Source organism: Corvus kubaryi, unplaced genomic scaffold (genome assembly GCF_017639235.1).
Source record: "Corvus kubaryi isolate FWS band 111438036 unplaced genomic scaffold, C.kubaryi_AGA036_p1.0 66, whole genome shotgun sequence".
Lineage (NCBI taxonomy): Eukaryota > Metazoa > Chordata > Aves > Passeriformes > Corvidae > Corvus > Corvus kubaryi.
In genome coordinates, this window is record NW_024582054.1 from 34,213,715 (window position 1) to 34,237,186 (window position 23,472).

A 23,472-nucleotide genomic window follows, 5' to 3' on the forward strand; every position below is an offset into this window, starting at 1 on the left:
TGCTGGGGATGAGCCCAGGACAGGGAAAACACAGCCTGGAAAGCCTGCGGAGCCATGGCTGGAAGAGAAGGAGAGGAGGAGGAGGATAAGCAGGAGGGGGAGGAGAAAGCGTTGCGTTGGAAGCTCATATCGGATATTTTTGCCCTTGGGAGGAACCGGAGGCAGGGCAGGGCAGGGTCCTAAGGGCAGGGCAGGACACTGTGGGCGGCCATGGTGCGGGAAGCAGCTGGGAAGAGCCCGGAGCCGGGGGCAAGAGATCCCACGCCATTTCCAGAGGGACTGCAGGCGGGCAGAGAACAGTGAGGAGACGGGAGGGGAAAGGGAGGGGAAAGGGAGATGCTGCGGGGAAGGGCGGGAGGCAGTCGGGCAGGGAGGGACCGTGACACGGGGAGGGGACCGTGACACGGGGGGGATGCCGTGACACGGGGGGGATGCCGTGACACGAGGATGGATCGCGACACGGGGGGGACACATTATGACACTTTCCGGGTTTTCCCTGCGGGCCCGGCGGGAAGCACCTTGCTTGTACGTGTTCCAAGAGCAGCTGCCCCGCGGGCGGGGCCACGCGTGGGGCGGTCCCTGCGAAGGGCGGTCGCTGCGTGGGGCGGTCCCTGCGTGGGTCAGCGCTGGCCGCGCCCGGACCGCTCCGCTCCGCCCGCTGGGGGTGCGCCCGGGGGCCTGCGGCTTTCCCCCGGCTCCGCGCCCCCTCCTCTGCACCGTCCCGAGACACCCCCTTTGCACCTGCCTGGGCTCCCCCGCTTTGCGCATCCTTCTGAGACCCCCAGGATCCCTCCCTTTGCAGGCCCTCTGTGCCCCTGGAGGTCCTTCCTTTCTTTTGCACACCCCTCTGTCCATACCATGCCCCCCCCTCCCTTCGCACACTCCTCTGTGACTGTCGGGGTTCCCCCTTTGCACACCCCTCTGAGACCCCCCCCCCGGCCACGTTCCTGGAATCCTCCCTTTGCATCCCCCCTCCGTGCATCCCCGGGATTCCCCCCTTTGCATCCCACTCCGTCCGACCCCGGGGTTCCCCCCTCTGCTCCCCCGGTGGCGGCCGCCGCTCCCGCCCCACGCGTGGGCGGCCCTTCGCGGGGCCCGTCCCCATCCCGTCCCCTCCCGGGGCGGTGCCAGCGCGGGGCGGAGGCGGAACGCGGCGCCGGAGCCCAGCCCGTGTGTCCGTGTCCCCCCTCCCCGTGTCCCCGCAGCCCCGCCGCGATGTCGCGGCCGCTGTCGGACCAGGAGCGGCGGAAGCAGATCAGCATCCGCGGGATCGTGGGCGCCGAGAGCGTGGCCGAGCTGAAGCGGGGCTTCAACCGGCACCTGCACTTCACCCTGGTCAAGGACCGCAATGTGGCCACCCCACGCGATTACTACTTCGCCCTGGCCCACACCGTGCGGGACCACCTGGTGGGGCGCTGGATCCGCACCCAGCAGTACTACTACGAGAAGGATCCCAAGGTGGGAGCGGTGGGACATGGGGGGAGCCCCTCCGTGCAGGGCGGGGTGCTGGGAACCCCCCACGGTGGGTCCTGGGTTGTGGCTGGGGTGGGATCCATGGGAACCCCGGGGATGTGAACCCTCCCTCCGCGCTGGAATAGCGGGATTGGCGGGGCTCGGTTTTTCGTGGATTTAGGGCTGTTCCGGTAACTTTTTCGAAGAGGAAGGACTGGACTTTACCAAACGAGGCCACTGTCCTTTGCTTTGCAAAACAAACAGAGCGCGGCTTGGCCGGGAGCGGGGTGCAGGGCATGGGAACGCCGTTTGTTGTCCCGCGGCGCCGGCGTGGGTGCTGTCTACCAAAACCAACTCCAAAGCCTTCCCGGGGAAATTATTGGAAAGGCTAAAAGGCACCCGAAGCCAACCACAAACAGGTCTTGTTTAACACAAGTGATCCCAAGCGTGAGAGATCCGGTTTGTGCAGGAGTTGCTGTGCTGCTGCTCGTCCCGCTGGCTCGCTCCGGGCTCTGCCGCGGGGGGATTAAGCCTTAATCCCCCTCCTGACACCTGGATGTCCCTGTCGGCATCAATTTCCTCCCTGCCAGCGCCTCGCTGGGACCGTGCCAGCCGCAATAGCTCAGCACTCCCCCGTGTTGTGTAGGGTGAGAAAAAGGAGCTTCTTCCAGGCTTTGGAGCCGGGACTCTCCCGTCCAGCCGAGGCGTGCTGGGTGCTGTCTGCCTGGAGTCGCTGCTCCCAGCTCTGCTGGAGGGAAACCAGGAATCCCAACGGATCCTGCGCAGCACATCCTGCCCGTGGCAGGAGCGTTGGAACGACACGATCTTTGTGGTCCCTCCTAATCCAAACAATTTTAGGACTCCAGGATTCTATCCCACCTCCACTCCCGGCCCGACCCCGCGCAGGTCCTGGGGAAACGTGTCGAGTCAGCGACTTCCCCCAGCCTAAATCCTTCCTTAAAACCTGCCGGTGCTGACGCCGGCGCACGGCTTACACAAGGCCGGACCGGCCGCATCCTGTGCCCGCGGTGTCGGCGGCAGTGTCCCCTGCTCCAAGGGGACAGCAGAGGAAGCCCCATGTCCCCGCAGCCACCGCCTGGCCTCGGCAGCTCGCTCGGTTTTCCGGTGGCTTTGCAGCCCGGAGTGACGTGAGGAAACAGCTCCTCTTTAAAATTTAACTTTGTGCCGCCTCCGGCGTGCGCGGGCTGACCATCCTGGAGCTGTCCCCGCTCTGGGACAGGGCAGCGGGGCTTGTCCAAATAAAACAGCCTCTTGCCAGTTTGGGAAAGAGCAGGAGAGCAGGGCAGGGGCTGCAGGGCCACCCAGGAACCACAACCCTGAAATTCCTGGTGCAAACCACCCTGGTCTGTTGAGAGCTGGGTTGTTTCCTGTTTGTTTTTGAGATATCACCCAATAGCAGCTTTTGGAGTCCAGGGGAGCCTCCTCCAGCCCCGGGAAAGGTGACCATGGGGTGGTTTTCTCTTCCAGAGGATTTACTACCTCTCCCTGGAATTCTACATGGGGCGGACGCTGCAGAACACGATGATTAACCTGGGGCTGCAGAACGCCTGCGACGAGGCCGTCTACCAGGTGAGCATCCCACGAGGGGTGAGGACATGGACTGGGAGGGCTCCGTGCTCTCCAGCCTTTGGGAATGTCCGTGTTTACCACACCGGCTACAAACCACTCCCTGAGCCACTTAGGGAATAAAGGCTGCTCCAGAGCCTGCCCTTGAAAGGCCAGGAGCTGCCCAGCCTGGGAGCTGCGTTCTGGGGAATGCAGAGGGATCCCATGTCCTGGAAGGAAACTGGTGGTTCTGTGGATGAGGCTGTTCACATCCATGTCAGTGGCAGGGAGGAATGAAACCTCGAATTAAGCCCAGCTGGGTGCTGGCACCAGGTGGCACCGGGGTTATCAAAGGGTTTTGGGTGGCTCCTTTTGTCCCCACCCTGTCACCTCTTGTGTCATCAGAGGTGGCCAGAGCGGTTGCACAAGAGGAGGAACAGCTTTTGTTCAAACACTTCAAAGGAGAGGAACTTATTTTTAGGGGGTTTTTAATTTTTTATCCCCACTTGTTGTGACCAGGGGACGTCAGGGCTGGGCAATGGACCAAAGGTTTCCAGCTGAGCTCCCCGAGGAGTTTTGCATAGGCAAAACCACTTCCTCCTACAGCATCCTAGGCTGGAAAATTTAAATTTCCCTGGAAAAGGGGTGTAGATGCTTCTCACCCTAAAGGGTGATGCCTGGACTTGGGAGGAAGGGCACTGGGTGCCTGTTCCAGAGGACAGAGGTGCTGAGGGAGCTGGAACACTGCACTTGGATCGCATCCCCAAGGGATGGGGGTGCTGGGGGAGTAGGAACACGGCACCCAGGTGCCATCCCCAGGGGATTGGGGTGCTGAGGGAACAGGAAGACAGCACCCAGGTGCCTTCCCCAGGGAATGGGGGTGCTGGAGGTGCAGGAATATTCCACCCAGGTGGCTGCCTCAAGGGATAGGGGGTGCTGGGGGAACAGGAACCTGGTGCCTGCCCCTGCAGGACTGCAGCCATGGAGAGAGGGAGCAGGCCTGGGAATAAGCCCTCAGAGCCCTTGGAAGTGTCTGGGACCCCAAAAGCAGCATTCTGTTTATAGCTGGGTGCTCCCCACCCCCAGATCTTGCCCATGGCAAGGTCAAGGGTGTGAATGCCCTTGTAAAGCCTGGTGGAGTGACTTTAAACATGGCAGATGACCCCTGCCATGGCACGGATACACAGCTGAGGGGGAGAGAGAGCAGCTGCTTTGGGTTCAAATCACAGTGTCCCACCCACAGGGATGGGTCTTGTGGAATTGGGTGCCTTTCCAGCCCTCCTGGAGCCCACCTGCAAGGGAGTGTGTGCCAACAATGCCTCCCCTCTGCGGGACTGGGCACCCTGAGAGTCTCCAGCCCCTCTCTTTCTTCTCATCTGTAGCTCGGGCTGGACATGGAAGAGCTGGAGGAAATCGAGGAGGATGCTGGGCTGGGCAATGGTGGTCTGGGCAGGCTGGCAGGTGAGTGAGCCCCTCCTTGGCACATCGCTGAGGGTTTTGCATCCACTGTGGGAAGTACCTAATCCTGGGGGATTATTGCTCCAGCCTTTCCAGCACAGAGCAAGGTGCTGGGTGGCTGCTGGCCCTGGCTCCTGTCCCTGTGGGGCCTGTGGCTGTCCCAGGGAGAAGAATCCATCTCCCAGGGATCCAAGGGGGGCCCAGCTCACGGCTCTCCTCTCTCCTGGGCAGCCTGCTTCCTGGACTCCATGGCCACGCTGGGGCTGGCAGCCTATGGCTACGGCATCCGCTACGAATACGGCATCTTCAACCAGAAGATCCGGGATGGGTGGCAGGTATGGATGGAGATGTGTGGCCCTTGCTGTCCCCTGGCACAGTCAGAGCCCCTGGTTCACCTCCTCCCCCTCAGACTGGGGTGTACAGACACTTCCCCTCAGCTTGGAGACTGCTGCTGCTGTGATATTTAAAATTTAGCAGATATTTTCTTGAACAAATTTAACTTCTTAAACCAGTGCAAGCTCAAAGCATCCATCCCTCATCCCCATCCACAGCACGTCCTACCCAGGGCCACCCTGAGGGCTGCTCCGTGGCTGCCTGGAGCAGGTGAGGATGGAGCAGTTGTGTCTCTGCTCCTCATGCAGCAGGGGTGGAAGAGGCTGGTTTGGAAATGGAACATTAGCAGTGCACTGAAAGAAACCTTGGGTTTGTCCCCATCCCCATGGAAGGCACCCAGAGTTCAGGGTGGTGCCTCCAGGCTCACCCTGCAGTGCCAAAATCCAGGTTTAGGGCAGACAGACTCCGAGCATCCTCCCCTTTGCTGTGCACAGCTGGAGCCTTTCCCAGCCATCCTGCCCCAGCCATTCTCCAGGTGGGGAGATCCCCGGGGCTGGGGGACCCTGTCACTGCTCCGGGTCCCTCTGGCAGGTGGAAGAAGCCGATGACTGGCTCCGGCATGGCAATCCCTGGGAGAAGGCCCGTCCTGAGTACATGCTGCCCGTGCACTTCTACGGCCGGGTGGAGCACTCTGCCTCTGGTGCCAAGTGGATCGACACCCAGGTAAGGGCTGGGGACAGGAACATCCCTTTCATGGCTTGTCCTGTCATTTGGGGAGCTCTCCCTGGCTGGCTGCACCCTGGGAATGAGTCCTGCAGAATCCCTGCCGGGAAGGTTGGGCTGGGATGGAAAAGGCAGTGGTGGGGCAAGCTGGGGAGGAGATGGACATAGGGATGGGGATGGGTTTGGCTGCTCCACATCTGCAGCCAAACTCTCCATCTGTGGAAGTGTCCAAGGCCAGGTCGGAGGAATCTGGTCTAGTGGAAGGTGTCCCTGCCCATGGCAGGGGGGTTCGAACTGGATGGACTTTAAGGTCCCTCCCAACCCAAACCATTCTGGGATTCTACAAAATACCAGAAGCAGCTCCAGCAGGTCTGTTTGCCATGTGTAGCCCTAAATTAAGCTGCTTCTGACCTTTACAAGCCTCTCTCCATGCCTTGAGTGCTTCTGGCAAACACCAGCCAGCAGGCAGAGCCAGAGGGGTGTCCCCGTGCAGGGGTACCAAGCACATCCCCATCCGTGCAATCCCGCGAAGGTGGACACCACCCTGAGCTCAGCCCTGAGCAGGAGGCTCTGTGGGATGGGAGGGCTCCAGGGGGAGCAGGGGGGAATCCCAGCCCAATTCCAGCTGCCCTGGGGATGCCACAGGTGGTGCTGGCGCTGCCCTACGACACCCCCGTGCCCGGGTACATGAACAACACCGTCAACACCATGCGCCTGTGGTCGGCCCGCGCTCCCAACGACTTCAACCTGCGTGACTGTAAGTGGGAGCTGGCGGGGTGGGGAGAGGTGAGGGGGCCCCACGGCCTCCTTATCCCTCCTTATCCCTCCTTATCCCTCTGCTCCTCCCCAGTCAACGTCGGGGACTACATCCAGGCCGTGCTGGACAGGAACCTGGCAGAGAACATCTCCCGGGTGCTCTACCCCAACGACAACGTGAGTCACAAAGTTTTAGGGAGCCCCTGTTTTAGGGATGGATAAAGAGTGCCCAGATGGAGGGGGATGGGGAGCAGCCCCTCCCTCCAGGATGCTGCAGAGATGTTTTTAGTTGCGTTTCAAGCTGCCTGCAGTCCTTGGATGAGGGTTGCTGCCTCTTACCAGGATGAGTCTGTTCCCCTGAGCTTTGCCTGGAGCGAGTGGGGATGAGCAGGTCCTGCTGCAGAAATGTTCCTTGAGTCTGAAAATGCAGCATGAAGGCAAATTGCTGAACGCTGCTGGTGTTACCCTGGTTGCCCTTTGCAACCCTGGGACCAGAGGTTGTGCCTCAAATTGCACTTTGCACCCCAACCCTCTTGCTCTGGGAGTTCTTGCCAAGCTGGCACAGAGATGTGGTGGGATGCACAACCCTTGCCTAGCCACAAACCAAGCTGTGGAGCAGGACAAAAAAATAAATGGGAAGCTCTCCTTGCTCTGCAGCCTGTTTGGGGCAGGTCCTGATGGTGTTTTTCCCATTTAATCCTCCTCCAGCCTTCCCAGCTGGTGAGGAGAGCTGGGGACACTGCAGCTCCAGTGGTGAGGTTGTCTTCTGCACCTCTTCCTTTGCAGACCAGCAGGTTGATGTTTTGTGCTGCATGAACAGTGGTTAAATCCTTGTCTTGGAAATAGCTCCTGGGTGTTAGAGCTCCTATGGCTTCCCTTCCCATTGTCCTGGTACCTTTCCTTGCAGCCTGAAGCTGAAACCACGGAGAACAGGTTTTGACAGTGCTCAGCTGGGATTTAACCTGTTTGTACCAGCACATCCCAAACCCCTGTGCTGGAATCTGGGAAGCAAGAAGAGTTGGGGATTACAACTGATGCTGGGGAAAGCACAGAGGGGTCACACCCTGGGATCACCTTCCCCCAGCAAGTGCAGTGAATCCTGCGGGAATCCTGCAATTCCCTGCTCCTCTGCCCACAGTTCTTCGAAGGGAAGGAGCTGAGGCTGAAGCAGGAGTACTTTGTCGTGGCTGCCACCCTCCAGGACATCATCCGCCGCTTCAAAGCATCCAAATTCGGGAGCACAGACAGCGTCCGGACCGTGTTCGATTCCTTCCCTGACCAGGTACGAGCCAGGGCTGCTCTGACCCGTGCCTTGGAGCTTGTTTCAACACCTCCCAGATGCTGCAGAGGTTTGAAGACCCTCCATGGGGTTCCCAGTGTCCCCCCAGTGTCCCCACGTGCCACCCTGCTCCCCCAGGTTGCCATCCAGCTGAACGACACACACCCCGCCATGGCCATCCCTGAGCTGATGAGGATTTTCGTGGACATCGAGAAGCTGCCGTGGGATAAGGTAGGGACACCCCACCTGGCCCCTGGGGGTCTCCTCCACTTGCACCCACGTGCCCACGGTGGAGGAGCCAATTTTTGTGGCTGCTGGGAATGACGTGGAGCAGTCAGGCTGGGTTTAACTGGTGGGGACTGGGAGGAGCTGGCTGGGTGTGGTGGGAGGACCATGGATGGGTTCTGGCACCTGAGGTGCTACTGAGCACTGGCTCTTCCCTGCCAGGCCTGGGACATCACCAAAAGGACCTTTGCCTACACCAACCACACGGTGCTTCCTGAGGCCCTGGAGCGCTGGCCCGTGGACCTGGTGGAGAAGCTGCTCCCCAGGCACCTGCAGATCATCTACGAGATCAACCAGAGACACCTGGATGTGAGTGTCTGGGAGCATGCTCTGGAGAGGGGGACGGGGATGTGCTGTCAGGACAAGGGGCGTGCACAAACTGATGATGCTGGGTGTGTGGCTGGGGGATTCCAGCTGCTATTTTGGGCAGCTGACGTGTAGGAAAGCCCTTTCCCACCAGCACGTTGCCATGCTGCAGTTAGGGACTGTCGAGAGGCCTCACCTGTTGCATCAGGGACTTGGGAGCTGGCATTTCTTTGCTTCCTAAATGCTAAATTCATCCTGGGAAAGATGATGTTGGGAGTGCAGAGGAGATGGTGGTTTGACCTCCTGGTCTGGCAGTACGAGGCTTTTGCCAAAATTGCCTCACTGGCCAAGTGTGTGTCCCCAAACCCCTCTTGGTGGGGACTTGGGGGGGTCCTTCTATCCAGTGACATCCATGCTGGGAAAGGGCACCCTTTGGAGGGGGTTTGCACTGTCACAGCAGAGTAAAAGCCACCGCTCTGGCTGATGTCAAATGCACTGGGGACACTGCCATGGCCCCTCCCCGTAAGCCATGGGGTGGGACATCCGTCAGTGCCACCACCTCTCACCACCTCTCCGGCTCCACCGGCAGCACATCGCGTCCCTGTTCCCTAACGACGTGGACCGGCTGCGGAGGATGTCCCTGATCGAGGAGGGGGGCATCAAGAGGATCAACATGGCCCATCTCTGCATCGTGGGCTCCCACGCCGTCAACGGCGTGGCCAAGATCCACTCCGAGATCGTCAAGACTCAAGTGTGAGTGAGGGGAAGGAGGTGGCGGTGGGTCACCCTCGCCTTGGAAGGGCTGGTGGTGCCAGGTGGGCGAGGTTGGAGCTGTGCCATCCTCGCCCTCGCAGCTTCGAGGATTTTGCGGCGCTGGAGCCGGAGAAGTTCCAGAACAAGACCAACGGCATCACCCCGCGGCGCTGGCTCCTGCTCTGCAACCCGGGGCTGGCGGAGCTCATCGCGGAGGTACCGGCGTGGGGGGAACGCGCTGCACCCACTGACCCTTCCCTGCCGAGCCCAGGGTGCCCTGAGAACCTCAACCATTTACATCTTCTGGATGGTTGAGGAGTTGGGGGTAAAGGGAGGGGATTCTGCCCCTCCGCTCCGCTCAGGTGAGACCCCACCTGCAGAGCTGCCTTCAGCTCTGGAGTCTCCAACAGCAGAAGGACGTGGAGCTGCTGGAGCGAGTCGAGGCCATGGAGATGCTCCAAGGGCTGGAGCCCCTCTGCTCTGGAGCCAGGCTGGCAGTGTTCAGCCCGGAGAAGGCTCCAGGGAGATCCCAGAGCCCCTTCCAGTGCCTAAAGGGGCTCCAGGAGAGCTGGAGAGGGACTTGGGACAAGGGACAGAGTGACAGGAGAAGGAGGAATGGATGTAAACTGATAGAGGGCAGGGCTAGATGGGATATTGAGAAGAAATTCTTAGCTGTGAGGGTGGGGAGGCCCTGGCACAGGGTGCCCAGAGAAGCTGTGGCTGCCCCTGGATCCCTGGAAGTGGGATCCAGATTGGATGGGGCTTGGAGCACCCTGGGCTAGTGGGAGGTGTCCCTGCCCATGGCAGGGGGTTGGAACTGGACGATGTTCAAGATCTCTTTCATCCCAAACCATCCCACCATCAGCACATGCCCTTGCTCCTGTTGCAGAAAATCGGGGAGGACTACGTGCGGGACCTGAGCCAGCTGACCAAGCTGCACGAGTTCGTGGATGACGACCTCTTCATCCGGGAGGTGGCCAAAGTGAAGCAGGTGAGGGGATGCGGGCAGGGGGAGCAGAGAGCAGGGGCTGATGTTCTCTGGGGGCTGACGTGGTCCCTGCCCTGGCCCAGGAGAACAAGGTGAAGTTCGCGCTGTACCTGGAGAAGGAGTACAAGGTGAAGATCAACCCTTCCTCCATGTTCGACGTGCACGTGAAGAGGATCCACGAGTACAAGCGGCAGCTGATGAACTGCCTGCACATCATCACCATGTACAACCGTAAGGCACCACGCCCCGAGGGCACAGCTGTCCCAGGGCTGCACCAGCACCCCTGTGCCCCCCCATCCCGCAGTAACACTGCTGTTCTCTCCAGGAATCAGGAGGGATCCTGCAAAGCTCTTTGTGCCGAGGACAGTGATCATTGGAGGCAAGGTAAGTTGGGTCAGGAGTTTTAGACATTTTGGAAAAAGTCCTTGGAAGCGCCCTGGGGGGTTGTGGGTGCAGATGTCTCATGGGGCCACGTCGCTACTACTCCCTGACAGGAGAGTGCAGCTGGTGGGGGTCGGTCTCTTCTCCCGGGGAACAAGGAACATGACAGAGGAAATGGTCTCAAGCTGTGCCAAGAGAGGTTTAGATGGGATGTTAAGAAAAATTTCTTCATCAAAAGGATAGTCAGGCATTGGAGCAGCCTTCTCAGGGCAATAGTGGATTCCTCATCCCTGGAGGAACTTAAAAGCCGTGTGGATGTGGCACTTGGGGACATGGGTCAGTGGTGGCCTTGGCAGTGTGGGGGGAACAGTTGGATTCGATGATCTCAGAGGGCTTTTCCGACTTAAACAATTCCATGATTCCATGATTCTGTGTCCATGAAGTTCACCAGAAAGCACTGGAGTATCACTGGTTGGCTTCAGCTCGAGCACAGCACTGAGTTTGGGTGGGGTTTGGACAACCATCTGCTGTCTGTGGTCATGGAAGCCCCCAAAAACGTTGTGGGGTAACACGTGTTGGATTAGGTGATGGGAGCAGGGATGAGCAGGTTGTTCCCTGGACATGTGGGAGCTGGGTGTGCCTCACCTGCCCCTGGCACCAGCCCTCCTGGCTTACCTGTGGCTTTTCTCCCAGGCTGCTCCAGGATACCACATGGCTAAAATGATCATCAAGCTCATTAACGCCGTGGCTCAGGTGGTGAACAACGACCCCGTGGTGGGCAGCAAGCTGAAGGTCATCTTCCTGGAGAACTACAGGGTGTCCCTGGCAGAGAAAGGTACCCTGGGTGGGACACGCTGTGGGGAGGTGACGTCCCTCTACCCCATGACTGTTCACCGTGGTCCTTCAGCGGGAAACAAACCCAGAGCTGGTCACCACAAGCCCCTCGTGTCCGTGTGTTTTGTTGGCAGTGATCCCTGCGACCGACCTGTCGGAGCAGATCTCCACGGCAGGCACCGAGGCCTCAGGGACGGGCAACATGAAGTTCATGCTGAATGGGGCTCTGACCATCGGCACCATGGATGGAGCCAACGTGGAGATGGCCGAGGAGGCTGGAGAGGAAAACCTGTTCATCTTTGGCATGAGGGTGGAGGATGTCACGGAGCTGGACAGGAAAGGGTGAGGGCTGGGGATGCCACAGGGCTGCCACCGCAGGTACCTGGGCAGCACCACCTCATACCCTTCTACCTCCAGGTACAACGCCCAGCTCTACTACGACCGGCTCCCTGAGCTCAAACAGGCTGTTGACCAGATTAAAAGTGGCTTCTTCTCCCCAAAAGATCCCAGCCTCTTCAACGACGTGGTCAACATGCTCTTCCACCACGACAGGTGAGGCCCGGGGTGCCATCCATCCCCGGGGCTGGGTGTCTCCCGTGGCCACATCGGGGTGGGACCACATTGCACATGGGTGATGCTCCCCAAGGCACAGACTCTCCATGGATGGCCCTTGTCACATTAATGCCTCTGGGTACGCAGCCCTTCCAGATGATTTTAGGCATCTCAAGGGCTTTCCTGGCCAGAGCGCTGGTCAGCCACGGGCACTGGCATCGGAGAAATGCTTTCCCTGCGTGCCCTCCCAGGGCATCCAGGGTTCTCTACCAACAAGACATAGGGAAGGGAAATTTGGCCGGAGACTTTGTGTTGGAGGACGCCTGTCAGAGACTGGATTAGATTGATGGCCCGAGCCGTTTTTGGGGTGCTTAGGACGCCCGAGTGTGCGTGTGGTTGGGGTCAGGCCTGGCTTTCTGCTGAGGCAGTGCCCAGAGCCCCTCAGCCTGGTAGAGCTGTCAATCATGGCACCTTGGTGCGGGGGGGGGGGGGGATGCTAACCGAGGGTCTGATTGGTCGGATTGCCAATCAATCACACGGGGCAGCATCAAGCAACATCTGATTGGTCGAGCAACCAGAAGTCCCGCCTAGGGGGCGGGCCCAGGCAGGCCGCGGGTATAAAAGCGGCTGAGGGGGTGCGGCCATTGCGGGGTTGTGAGGGTTTTTTGGCGTTTCTAGCTTATCCACGCTGGAACCCAGGAGCTAGTAGCTGTAAATGTGTTTTTCTGTCCCTTTTCTGTCATTCTCTCTCCTCTTAATTCTTTTTTCATGGAGCTTTTTGGGTAACATAACATCTTAAGGTTTTAAAGGTTTCTCGGTTAAACGGGCTAAGCAAATGCTAAATAAATTCTAAGTAAATTCTTAATACTAAAGTCGTGCTAAGTAATGCTGTGATAAGTGGTTTTACATTTAATTCGGTGTTGTATTTACTCCTTTTGCCAACGTTTCCTTAATTTTTTCTATTTTTGCCGGTAAACTTCTGCGTGATTTTTCACCTCTTGAGAGTATCTGGTGGGGGTTTCTTCTTTGCACCAAAACAGAGTAAAGGAACCTTGAGTTTAACCCCTGGGTGTAACAACGCCCTGGATCAGGCAGCCCACCCTGCTCCCACCTTCCCGTTTCTCCTGCTCCTGACTCTTTCCTACTTTGCAGGTTTAAAGTCTTTGCAGACTACGAGGCTTATGTCAAGTGCCAGGAGAAGGTCAGCGAGCTGTACCTGGTGAGTGCCAGCCCGGGGACAGGGCAGGGCAGACACAGCATCCCATCCTGGAGAAGGGACATGCACAGAGATGGGGTCCTGTGCTGCTGCAGGGGATCCCAGAGCCTCCCACCCCATCCCACCCCTCTCCTTGCAGAACTCCAAGGCCTGGACCAAGATGGTCATCAGGAACATCGCGGCGGCCGGCAAGTTCTCCAGCGACCGCACCATCAAGGAGTACGCCCGGGACATCTGGCACGTGGAGCCCTCGGACCTGAAGATCCCCCCGCCCAACGAGCCCCGGGACGCGGGGCAGGACAAGACCCCCAACGGGACGGCGGCGTAGGGGCCGGAGCCAGGGGCCGCGAGCACGCGCGCTGTAAAATTCTCTGCTGTCCGAGTCTCTGTGTTGCTGCTGCTGGCTTTCCGTAGGGGTGGGCAGAGGGGGAGGGGTTTTTATAACGTAAGTGTCATGTGGAAAGCGAAACCACGTCGCCCTGTTGCTTTGCATTAGGTGCTAAAAAATAAAAAAGTGCCATTGGAGTCCGAAGGGGGCTGCTTGCTGAAGCCTAAAATTAGGGCCGGGCTTGCTTGCACCAATGCTCACGCAGGAAGAGGGCTGGCGGCCTGGGGTGGGGTGGGCAGCACAGCTGGACACAGCTGTCTGGGTGCTGCTGAAGCAGGATAGGGAGGTGCCAGCCCTGAGGCACCCGTGCCAGGCCCATGTACCCCCAGGAATGTCCCATGGGATGCTCCCGGTTGTGGCTCTGGTGACCCAGACCACATCAGGGTCTCCATCCCTTGAGGAACCCGCAGTATCCTGGAGGCAGAGGGTGACTTAAAAGTTTCTCAATAGTTTTTATTGCTTACAGCAGTAAGTTCAGTGCCATGGGGGGGTCCTGGAGTGGATTTGAGGGAGCATGTGATCAGTGCAGGCAGCAACTGGCATCACTTCACGTTTAAGAAGTCTCTGCAACAAGATGTAATAAATCTCACACTGTCACTGACCCTCCTGTGCTGTGTCAGAGCCTGATTTGTGATCCCTGCATGCGGGGCTTGGAGCATCTCTGCAGGGCAAAGAGGAGCTGGTGTCCCCAGGGCCACCTCCCCAAGCCACCCAGCCCGAGGACAGGCTCAGGGCATTGGGGAGTGACTGACGTTTAGAAAGTGATGCCAGCAAACACCGTGGGGAGGGGAAGGAGCAGGGAGCAGGCAGCTGTGTGCTTGCAGCAGGACAGGAGGCACCAGCGGAAGAAGAGGCCAAGGCTCATCCTGTGCCCCCCCATTTCTGGGGAGCAGCACTTACTTCACCAGGGCAGGCAGCTCTGGGTGGAAGGAGATGTAGTCGTGGCCCAAGCCCAGCTTCTCAGGAAAGGTAACGAACTTCACCTTGGATTTGTCCTTGTAGGCTTCGCGTGCTGTCTCATAGAGCTGCCACGGGGCAGGAGCGCGGTCACTGGCACGAGCAGGGGACCCCACACCCCTTCTAAGGGCTGGCCGTCCCCTCTCTGGCCACTTCGGCCCCCCAAAGCCAGGCTCAAAGCCCGGGTGGCAGGTGCCCACCTTGCGTCCCAGCTTCGGAGGCATGACTCCGTCATCTTCTGCGTGCAGGATGAGGAGGGGGCAGCCCAGCACCTTCACGCTGCAGGCAGCAAGCACAGCTTGAGGACTCTCCCCAGAGCCAACAGACCCACAGGAGCCTCCCCAATCCCTGTTAAAATTCCCACAGCACCCCTCAGAGCCATCCCTGGCATGCCCACCCGGGTGATGCCCATGCTGCTTGTCCTGGCACGGCAGCACCAAGCACCCTAATCACCTTAACCCCCAATTGTGGGGTCACCAGGTTTCAAAAGCACCCACAAATCAAACTGAATTTGGGCAGGCTGTGTGTGCTACAAGGAACAGGAGCAGGAGGTGCCCAAAAAAAGGCTGGTGGTTTGTGGACTTTGCTCAATAATCAAACTGATACCTGACATTATGCAAATAAAAAGTCACTCCTGAAGTATGGATAAGCTGGGTAAACACAGAGGAGCGCAGGGATTTCAATGGGGTGAGGGACACCTCTCCTCAGCCAGGCGGTTCTGGCATCATTCCCACAGCCCCTGGGGATGGCTGTGCCCCTTCCCACCAGGAACTCACTTCTCATCACTGCGGAAGAACATTCCTGCCCGAGCCAAGGAGTCCAGGATGAGGTACTCAAAGCCCGGGAACTGCCGGTAGATCTGGCAGGGAGAGAGTTTGGGGGTGCTAAGCCATGGCTTGGATTCCACTGTGAGGAGGGAGACCCAGGGAGCTGGGGCTGACACTGCTGGGGGACCCCACAGGCAGAGCCTGTCACCAAGTGGGGACCCCAGAGGCCGAGCCCCCTCCTGTCACTGCTGGGTGAGCCCCCAGGCAGAGCCCCCAGACTCACCTTGGTGAGGGGGATGTTGGCGGCCGCCTCTCGGATGTTGGTGTAGGGAGACTCCAGGACGACAGCATCAGCCTGGACCCCTGAGGGCAGAGTGAGGTGGGAGTGGGCATGGCTGGGGGGGCTGTCCCCCCTGCCAGGCTGCTGCCACACTTCCCTCCCAGGCAGCAGTGGGGCCAAGATGTCCCCATCACAGTAAGGAGGACAGGGAGGGCTCCTCATCTCCTCTGCAGCCCCAAAATCAGGCCAGGGCAGTGCAGAGCCTCAGGGTGACACTGCATGGGGACAACCCCTCCATGCTGGCCCTTACCTCGCTCCTCCTGCAGCTTCCTCACTGCATTGGTGGCAATCCTGTGACAGGAGAGGTGGCAGTGAGGGGGAGCAGCAAAGGGGGGGATGCACAGCTCCCTCAGATTCCCCCTTGTTGGCTGCGTTTGGCTCTGCAGGGGCCTCTACCAAGCAGCTGCTCCAAGCCCTTGGTCCATCCCTGGGTGGCACCAGTCTGGCAGCAGTGTCACAGGGCGGGCTCTGATGTGCCACCATCCTGCCTCCTGCACCTACCCTGTCCCCAAGGAGTGTCCCCAGAAGACGATGCTGCTGTTCCCACTCCGTGCTTTTGCCCAGTCATAGAGTGCCAGGACATCTGTGGTGAAACCGCTCTCTGTGGGGTGTCCACTGGAGTCCCCATAGCCTGTGGGGGACATGGCTTGGTGTCATGACCCTGGTGGGGACAGATCCTAAGAGGGGGATCACCCAGTAAGAAGCAGAAGGACAACTTTACCTCTGTAGTCAAGAGCCAGGATGTGGAAGTCAGCAGCCCCCATCGTCTGTCAGAGCAGCACCAAGTTATGTCCTGGCAGGGGATGCACCCCAGGACCCCCAGCACAGCCTGTTCACTCTGCACAGGATCCTTCTGGGGTCCCCAGAGCCAGCAGGAGCCTTAATCCCAGCAGATCCCAGTGTCCCCACAGGGCACCACTTACCTTCAGGAACTGGACGCGGTGACTCGCAGCCCTGATGGGGAAAACGGGGTTAGAGCTTGGGGAGACCCCAAGGGACCCTCATTCCAGCACCAATGTAGGTGAGGAACCAGGGTGACCTTATCCCAGGAGGGAAGAGCTGGATGCTGTGGGCTGGGTGGGTTTTGACCTTCCCCTTTATTTTCTAGGGATTTTCCTTGACTGCTGGGGTCAGAAACCACCATAGCAGCCCCAACCCCACAGCACTGCTGGCTGCTGCATCAAGTTTGCTGCTTCTCACCTCAGAGCAGCCACTGCACCTGTCCTGCCCTGCTGCAGCAGCACCTCAGGCACTCACCTGGTGCCCCCATTGCCGTGCAGGTAGATGATCACGGGGTGAGCATCAGCAAGAGCCTCCTCGTACCAGCGCTGGTCCTTGCCCTGCGCCTCGGCCCCTCTGCTGCCCGGCACCGTGTGCCTGGGGGGACAGCGGGGTTACCCCGGGGGGTTCCACCAGGACGCTGCTGTCCCACATGGAATGCTGGGGGGATATCCTGCTCACCAGATGCCGACGGTGACGCCCGGCTCGGTGGTGAGGTGCAGGCTGATGGTGTTGCTCACCAGCAGCTCCGGCCGCCGAAAGTCCACGAAGAAGGGGAAGGCCACTGATGGAGAAATCATCATCATCCAGAACCCTCCTACCCAGCTGCTTTTATACAATTCTTTCTAAATCAACGTGTTATCTGTTTGAAATGATCAAGGGCCATGCTGAGCCACGCAAGCTCAGCCCTCTGCCGCCTCCTCCCACCCGAATTTCCAGCCCCGCTGATGCTGAGCGTGCCCAGGCGTGTTGTAACTGCAGGCAGCAAACAGGGTGAGCAGCACCACGTTATTAGAGCTTGCAAAACACGGGAGAAGATCCCTCTGTGCCTCCTCTGCAAGCCCACGGCACAGCGGGAGTCGGATAAGCACTGTCCCGGTGCCACCCAGGCACCAGGCGTGGTCCCAGCCGTGTTTTGGGGGGGCTGCAGCAGCCAGCTGAATCCCTGCAGGGGTTCTCCCGTCTGGGACAGCCCCAGGATACTCACGGAAGTTCAGGTAGACAAATTTGGTGAGCACGCTGGGGAAGAGGCGGACGAGGAAGGGCACGGAGATGTAGGTGAGGAGCGGGGCCAGGAGGAGCGTGCGCAGTCCTGGGAACCAGGAATGCTGGGCCCTGCAAGGGAGGCATGTGTTAGCACATCCCCCACCCCCATCCCAAGGGTTTTGGGGTGCAGGAGAGCAGGCTCCCCATTCCCAATCCCAGCCATGACAGTTGGATACAGCTTTTTATTACAAGGGCCTGAGGTTGGTCCCAATCCCTCTGGGAATGGGAACTGGATCCCCACCCCAGTGCTGTGTTTGGCTATTGGGATCGGAGTCAAGGTGTCAGAGCAGCCCCACTGTGACACAAGGTGACAGAGGCCCTGATTTGGTCCCCCACACTCTCCCACGGGATGCCTAGAGACAGGAAGGGCGGCTTCCCACGGGACGCTGGGAGGCAGGAAGGGCAGGGAACGTGCCAGGGCCGGGAGCTGCAACTCAAACCAGCAATGAGGAGCAACCGATACTCTGTGGCAACACCCCGAGTCCTGGCTGGAAAGGCACAGCCACAGACATGTCCCCAAGCCTGGCATTAAGAGCTTCTGCAACACTCCAGGGACAAGGAGGAAGGTGGGAAAGGGGCCTGGGGGTGATGTCCCCCAGTGCCACCAGTACCACTTCCAACAGTGTCCTGCTCCAAAGGGCTGTGGGGACACATCCAGCTGCTCTCTGCAGCAGCAGGACACAGCCCCAGCCCCCAAGAGGGGAAAGGAAAGCCAAGAGCTGCAGCTTTCCTGGCATCAACATCCCCCGTGGGCATGGGGGATTTAGGGCAGAGGTTTGTGATGGGAGCCAGGCACCGCTCAGTCCCTGCCAGCACATGCACAGGGTCAGCGTCCCTCCTGCAGAAAGCACCCGGTCCATTCCCTGCCCTGGGAATGCTGCAAGACCCTAAGGAAGGATTGCAAAACGGGTGCCAGGGCAGGATGGCACCGGTACCCAGGGAACAGGCACCCTTCCCGGGACGGTGTAGGGTTGCACAAGCCGTGCTGGAGTTAGGGGCAGCTCCACAAATCCCCCAGGACGCTGGCACGAGCAGTCCCGCTGCACACCGGTGGAGTGGAACGGGCCCGGAATGCCCTGGAGAAGCGGCAGGGAATTGTCAGGAGCTGCTCTTGGTCTACACCCAGCGCTCGAGTGCGGCTCACACGGCCCTTGCACAACACCGGCTGCAGGTGAGCACTGCCCCGTCCCGACCGGGGCACAGGCCCACCGAGGGCACCTCCGACAGCTGGCACGGTGGCCACACGGGACAGCAGGGTGACAAGCCACAGCACGGCATCGGGGTGGGACACAGCCACAGGACAGGACCGTGGCCGTGGCAGGGTGACATGGGGACACGGCCACAGCCCGGAGTCACCGTAATGGCAACATGATACGGGGACGTGGCCACACGATGGGGTCACGCCAGTGGCAGGCTGGCACGGCCATGGCGGGGGGGGCCGCAGCAAGGTGACCAGGGCACGGTGTGACGGCCCCAGCGGGGCAGCACGGCCACGGCACAGGGACAGAGCTACGGACAGCGGGGCGCGGCCGCGGACGGGGACACGCGGTCCGGGGGAGCACGGCGGGGTCCCCACGGCTGCGGGTACTCACCGCCCGTGCCGGGCCGCGCCGGGCCTGCCCTCCGCCCGGCCAATGTCGCCGCTGTCGCTCCTGTGGCCGCTCTCACCGTCCCCGCCGCGGCGCCGCATCGCTCTGCGCCCGACAGCGCCACGGGGCCGCGCCCACGCCACGGGCCACGCCCACGCCACGGGGCCACGCCCACGCCACGGGACACGCCCACGCCACGGGGCCACGCCCACGCCACGGGACACGCCCACGCCACGGGACACGCCCACGCCACGGGACACGCCCACGCCATGCCACGCCCACGCCATGGGGCCACGCCCACGCCACGGGGCCATGCCCACGCCACGGGACACGCCCACGCCACGGGGCCACGCCCACGCCACGGGGCCACGCCCACGCCACGGGGCCACGCCCATCGCTCGCCACCTGGCCACGCCTCTGAGCCACGCCCCTTCCACGCCCACCCGCGCCTCGGGAGCGGGGCCAGGGCCACCCGCGGTGTCCCCGCCCGCGCCACGGGGCCGCGCTGCAGCCCCTGTCCCCCAGAGCTGGGTGGGTCCCAGGGGTCTCTGGCAGGGCTGCGTCCCCCTGTGCCCCAGGGCTGGCCAGGTCTAGAGGGACCCCAACAGGGTGGCAGTCCCGTGTCCCCCCCAGGAGGTCTGTAGTCCCCTGTCCCCCAGGGATGGGTAGAGTTTAGGGAGGACCCCAGAAAGTCTGCAGCCCCCGATCCCCCAGGGAATCCAGAATATCTGCAGCCCCCCGTGACCCAAGGATGGGTGGGTTTAGAGGGGACCCTAGAAAATCTGCAGGCCCCTGTCCCCCAAAACAGGCCAGGGGGAGCATGGGGCCAGCAATAAGGTGACACACAAGGGAAAACAGCCTTGCCCCAGGCAAGGAGCACACAGGGAAAGCTTCCAGGTTAAAAAATAAAAATAATAATTAATAAAAGGTTTAACACCAAACATGGTGTCCCTAGGATTCAGCCAGAGGGGTGGAAACATGCTGCTGCCTCCCCTCTCCGCTGAGCCTCCCACCTGCAGCTCTGTCAGGATGAGCCAGCTGGACCTTTTCAGGATGATACTTCCCACCAGGAAAGGAATATCCCAATTTCAGCGGAATTCCCTCTGAAAGCCTGCCAGGTGCAGGAGGATGGGCTGCTGGAAGGCACCCACAGCTGGGCCATCACTTGCATCACCTCACCTGTCAGTGGGGCCCACAGCAGGGATCCCCATAAATCACCTATGGGATGGCTGGGGGTAAACCTTTTCCCAGAGGAGCAGCCACCCACGCTGGCATTTGGAGCTGCTTTTATCCATCTGCCTTCCAAAGTAAGACCTGTGCTGCTTTTCCTGAGTTGGAATTGTGGAATCCCACAGTGGTTTGGGTTGGAAGGGGCCTTGAATCCCATCCCATTCCACCCCGTGCCATGGGCAGGCACACCTTCCACTAACCCAGGCTGCTCTTACCCCATCCAACCTGGCCTTGGACACTTCCAGGGATCCAGGGGCAGCCACAGCTGCTCTGGGCAGCCTCAGGGCCTCTCCACCCTCACAGGGAAGACTTCCTTCTCAATATCTGAGCTAATCCTACCTCAGCAGCCCTGAATGCAAATCCAAAGACAAACAGGTCCAGTCAGACCGGGGCTGTGGGCAGGCGGTTGCGTGTTCCCCATCAGCAGCTGTTGCAATAAGGTGGCACAAGCCAGCCCCGAGCTGCTCTTGCCGTGCCACAGGGGCAGGAAATGACCAACAGACCCCCCTGGTTTCATGGGCAAGAGCTTTTCCCTTCCACCCCCGATTTTTCCCCCTTCCCAGTGGGTGCTGGGGCTGCAGCTGGGACAGTGAGTTGTCGTGAAGGTGACGGGAGAGGCGATCCCCAGCAACTCCACTTCGATGCCCACAGGAATGGGCAGGTGCCAGAGGAGTCTGGAGTTCCTGAGGGCTGGAAAGGGCTGGCACCGAGCCAGGGAAGTGCAGAGTGCTCACTGGGATGGAGCAACCACCCACATATTTGTTGCCATAAGGAGCCAGCACGGCAAACACGAGGGTTTCCTGGGCTGAAGGGAAAATCCTACAACGGAGTCGGGCAGGATCAGGCCCGAGAGGCGGTGCTGGGAATGCGATTGTGCGGTGGGAGCAGGACGTGGGATGGCAGCAGCGAGCCGCCGCCGAGGAGCAGCGATACCGCTGCGGCTTAGCACGGCTCGTCTTTGTTTTGTGCAAAAAAAATAGCAAAGTTTGGGCTTATGTCATTCCAAACTTCTCCCGGCACCAGCTGGGAGATGGGGAGGTTCCCTCCAGCTGGTTGGTTTGGGGTTTTTTTTCCTACAGCGTCTTTTCCTTTTTCCCTTTGTTCATGGTTTTGCTGATGGTTTCGTAGCTTTTTTGCTGATTTTTCGGGCTATTTTATGGCCCTCTTCCCCCTGTCCTGGCCGGGCTGAGGGGTTCCTGTGCCCAGCACGGCACAGCTGGAAAGACCCCAGGAATGCAGGAGCAGCTCCCAGCTCCCCCCCCCCAGCTCCCCGTGCGGCAGCCGGACTTTTCCTCGCCCCAGAACAAAGCACCTCATTGTTCATGGAAAATGGGAAGGAAAGCGTGACGGAGCGGCCAGAGCCACGGCGGGAGGGTGTTTCTGCAGGAGCCGGGCACCCACGGCCTCGCACAGGGGTCACCCTCTGCCTGCGCAGCCGCTGACCCTGATTTGGGGTGGCTCCGTGCCAGCCCCGAGCCAGCCGTGGATCCACTGGCAGCCGATGTCCAGCAGTCCCGGTGTTTCCCACGTGTCCCGATTTTTGTGGCGTGTCACACGTGACGGTGCGGGTTGGTTGAGCCGAGGTTTCCTTCCTCCGAGCTCGCTGCAAATGCCATCCTGGAACGCAGCTGCTCGCTGCAAAGGGGGGGCTCCAAAAATAGGTTGGCGGGTTCCTTGTCTGGCACGGCTCCGTGGCTCCCTAGAAACACGCTTTTCTCCTGTGGGAAAACGAGGGGGAAATAAAATCAGGATGCCTCTGCTAATAGCCGGCCCTAAAAATGAGTCAGGAATTTGCGCTGGGATGATACCCAGCGCTCCTGAGCCGGGGGGGGCTGCACATCCCTGTGGGATGGGGACATGGGGACATGGAGCGTGCTGCCTGTCCCCATCGCCCACCCATGCACGCGTGTGGCTTTGTTGGGTGACAGGGGGGATTTTTCGGGGCTGTCGCTTGGATTAGCGAGGCACCGGCGAGGAGGAGGAGGAGGAGGAGGAGGGTGAGGGGGATAAAGGTCCTGGCACTCGCCGGGCTCGCAACAAAACAAAGCACCAGATGGTTCCAACTTCAGCATAATACGCGGAGAAAAAGTGTTTGAACAGAGGATGGAAAAGCAAATGTGGAAAGAGAGGGAGAAAGGAAAGAAAGAAAGAAAAACCCTCGGCAAGTGTCAGAGCAGAAGAAAGCGGTGGAGAAAAATGGCAAATGTTAAAAACCAAGACAAAAAGCCCGTGGCCGGCACAAAGCCGTGCCTGCTGACATCTGTCCGGCAAAGCCTCTCGCCAAGGGCCCCTTCCCTTTGGAGTCACCTTGCCTTGCTTCTGTCACCGCAGGGACACGGCCACGTCCCTGGACAGGGCTTGGCTGGGTGCTGGGGAATGCTGTGCCATGTCCCACAGCCACAGCGCTGCCCCTGGGGCAGGTGGCAGTGACGTGCAGCAGGGCTACCCCTAAATATTTTATTCCAATTTTTTATTACAATGTTTTATCACAATACTTTATTACAATATTTTTGAAGCTCTTTACACTGTTACCTCACACCTCCCAGACGTCCTTGTGTGGTGGCAAACCCACCCGTGGCTCTGCTGTGGGGTTTGAAGCCTGGTTTCCGATCTGAGCAAGGTTTGTGCAACCCCCGGTGCGAGGCTTTTGTGTTCCCCTCGCTCCTCCCCACGAAATATCTTGAACCCGCAGACCGGAGCCGCCGTGAAAAAGGGAAGAAGGCTAAAAAGTCATCTGGCCCCTGGCATTTCCACCCCAAAAAAAGCAGCAAAATAAGCTCATGCAATTGCTCGAGAGCGGACTGCAGCGTGGGTGGAACCTCTTCTTAGCCACCAGAGAATCCACAAGCCTTGGGGACCGCCGGCTTCCTGCGGCTCGGCTGGCGCTGAGCAGGAGCGTGGGCGGGCGGTGGCTCCAGCTCCAACCGGGACTGCCGAGCTTTAAATAAGGCTTGGAGTTCTGCTGGTGCCTGTGGCTTGCGTGTCACTGCTCCAGGGTTCTCCCCCGGGATGGCTCCTGGGGCAGAGGGGAGTCCCTGGTTTTGTGAGTCCCCCCAAAGCCAGTGAGGGGCACGGGTGGGAGAGTGCAGAGCCACCACCGGTGCTGGGGTGGTGGAAGGGCTGGATGCCAAGGGCACAGCAGCCGTCCTGTGTCACAGTGACACACGGAGACTCGGGTGGGATGTTGTCCCCCAGGCCCAGAGATGGTAGGGGGCCAGGGTGCCATGTCCCCAGGGCAGGGGACAGTGGGGTGACATGGTACCCTGGAATGGC

The 23,472-nt window shown here is 60.0% G+C and overlaps 2 protein-coding genes across 3 annotated transcripts; one reads left to right on the forward strand and one right to left on the reverse strand.

The window, feature by feature from the left end:
- The first annotated feature begins 202 nt into the window (after window positions 1–202).
- PYGL (glycogen phosphorylase L) lies at window positions 203–13,871 on the forward strand. Its single transcript, XM_042048285.1, has 21 exons — window positions 203–299; window positions 1,206–1,458; window positions 2,941–3,042; window positions 4,401–4,479; window positions 4,708–4,811; window positions 5,401–5,532; window positions 6,178–6,289; window positions 6,383–6,465; window positions 7,427–7,570; window positions 7,706–7,798; window positions 8,015–8,161; window positions 8,748–8,911; window positions 9,013–9,127; window positions 9,801–9,902; window positions 9,983–10,130; window positions 10,225–10,283; window positions 10,974–11,115; window positions 11,249–11,456; window positions 11,532–11,666; window positions 12,819–12,885; window positions 13,022–13,871. The coding sequence occupies exons 1-21, from the start codon at window positions 211–213 to the stop codon at window positions 13,208–13,210; spliced, it is 2,667 nt and encodes an 888-aa protein (XP_041904219.1). The 5' UTR covers window positions 203–210; the 3' UTR covers window positions 13,211–13,871.
- ABHD12B (abhydrolase domain containing 12B) lies at window positions 13,699–19,095 on the reverse strand. Of its 2 annotated transcripts, none has more exons than XM_042048287.1 (13): window positions 18,973–19,093; window positions 17,322–17,449; window positions 16,796–16,898; window positions 16,592–16,711; window positions 16,258–16,288; window positions 16,056–16,101; window positions 15,836–15,965; window positions 15,585–15,625; window positions 15,278–15,357; window positions 15,004–15,086; window positions 14,428–14,506; window positions 14,171–14,295; window positions 13,699–13,834 (listed from the first exon to the last, which is right to left on the reverse strand). In XM_042048287.1, exons 1-13 carry the CDS (start codon window positions 19,068–19,070, stop codon window positions 13,813–13,815), a joined length of 1,086 nt encoding a protein of 361 aa, XP_041904221.1. In that variant the 5' UTR covers window positions 19,071–19,093; the 3' UTR covers window positions 13,699–13,812. The 2 variants fall into 2 exon arrangements, with proteins under 2 accessions (XP_041904221.1, XP_041904220.1); XM_042048286.1 differs by lacking the exon at window positions 13,699–13,834 and adding an exon at window positions 13,840–13,931 and having other exon boundaries at window positions 18,973–19,095.
- Window positions 19,096–23,472: the final 4,377 nt, after the last annotated feature.

Bases quoted from the DNA above. Each gene is read 5' to 3' on its own strand.
- PYGL (XM_042048285.1), top strand. From the start codon at position 211: ATGGTGCGGGAAGCAGCTGGGAAGAGCCCGGAGCCGGGGGCAAGAGAT. The intron at 1,459-2,940 runs GTGGGAGCGGTG...TTTCTCTTCCAG, and splicing joins ACTACGAGAAGGATCCCAAG to AGGATTTACTACCTCTCCCT. The intron at 4,480-4,707 runs GTGAGTGAGCCC...TCTCCTGGGCAG, and splicing joins TGGTCTGGGCAGGCTGGCAG to CCTGCTTCCTGGACTCCATG.
- ABHD12B (XM_042048286.1), bottom strand. From the start codon at position 19,070: ATGCGGCGCCGCGGCGGGGACGGTGAGAGCGGCCACAGGAGCGACAGC. The intron at 14,507-15,003 runs GTGAGTTCCTGG...TGCTGCCTGCAG, and splicing joins TTCTTCCGCAGTGATGAGAA to CGTGAAGGTGCTGGGCTGCC. The intron at 14,296-14,427 runs GTGGGCACCTGC...GCCCCGTGGCAG, and splicing joins CTCCGAAGCTGGGACGCAAG to CTCTATGAGACAGCACGCGA.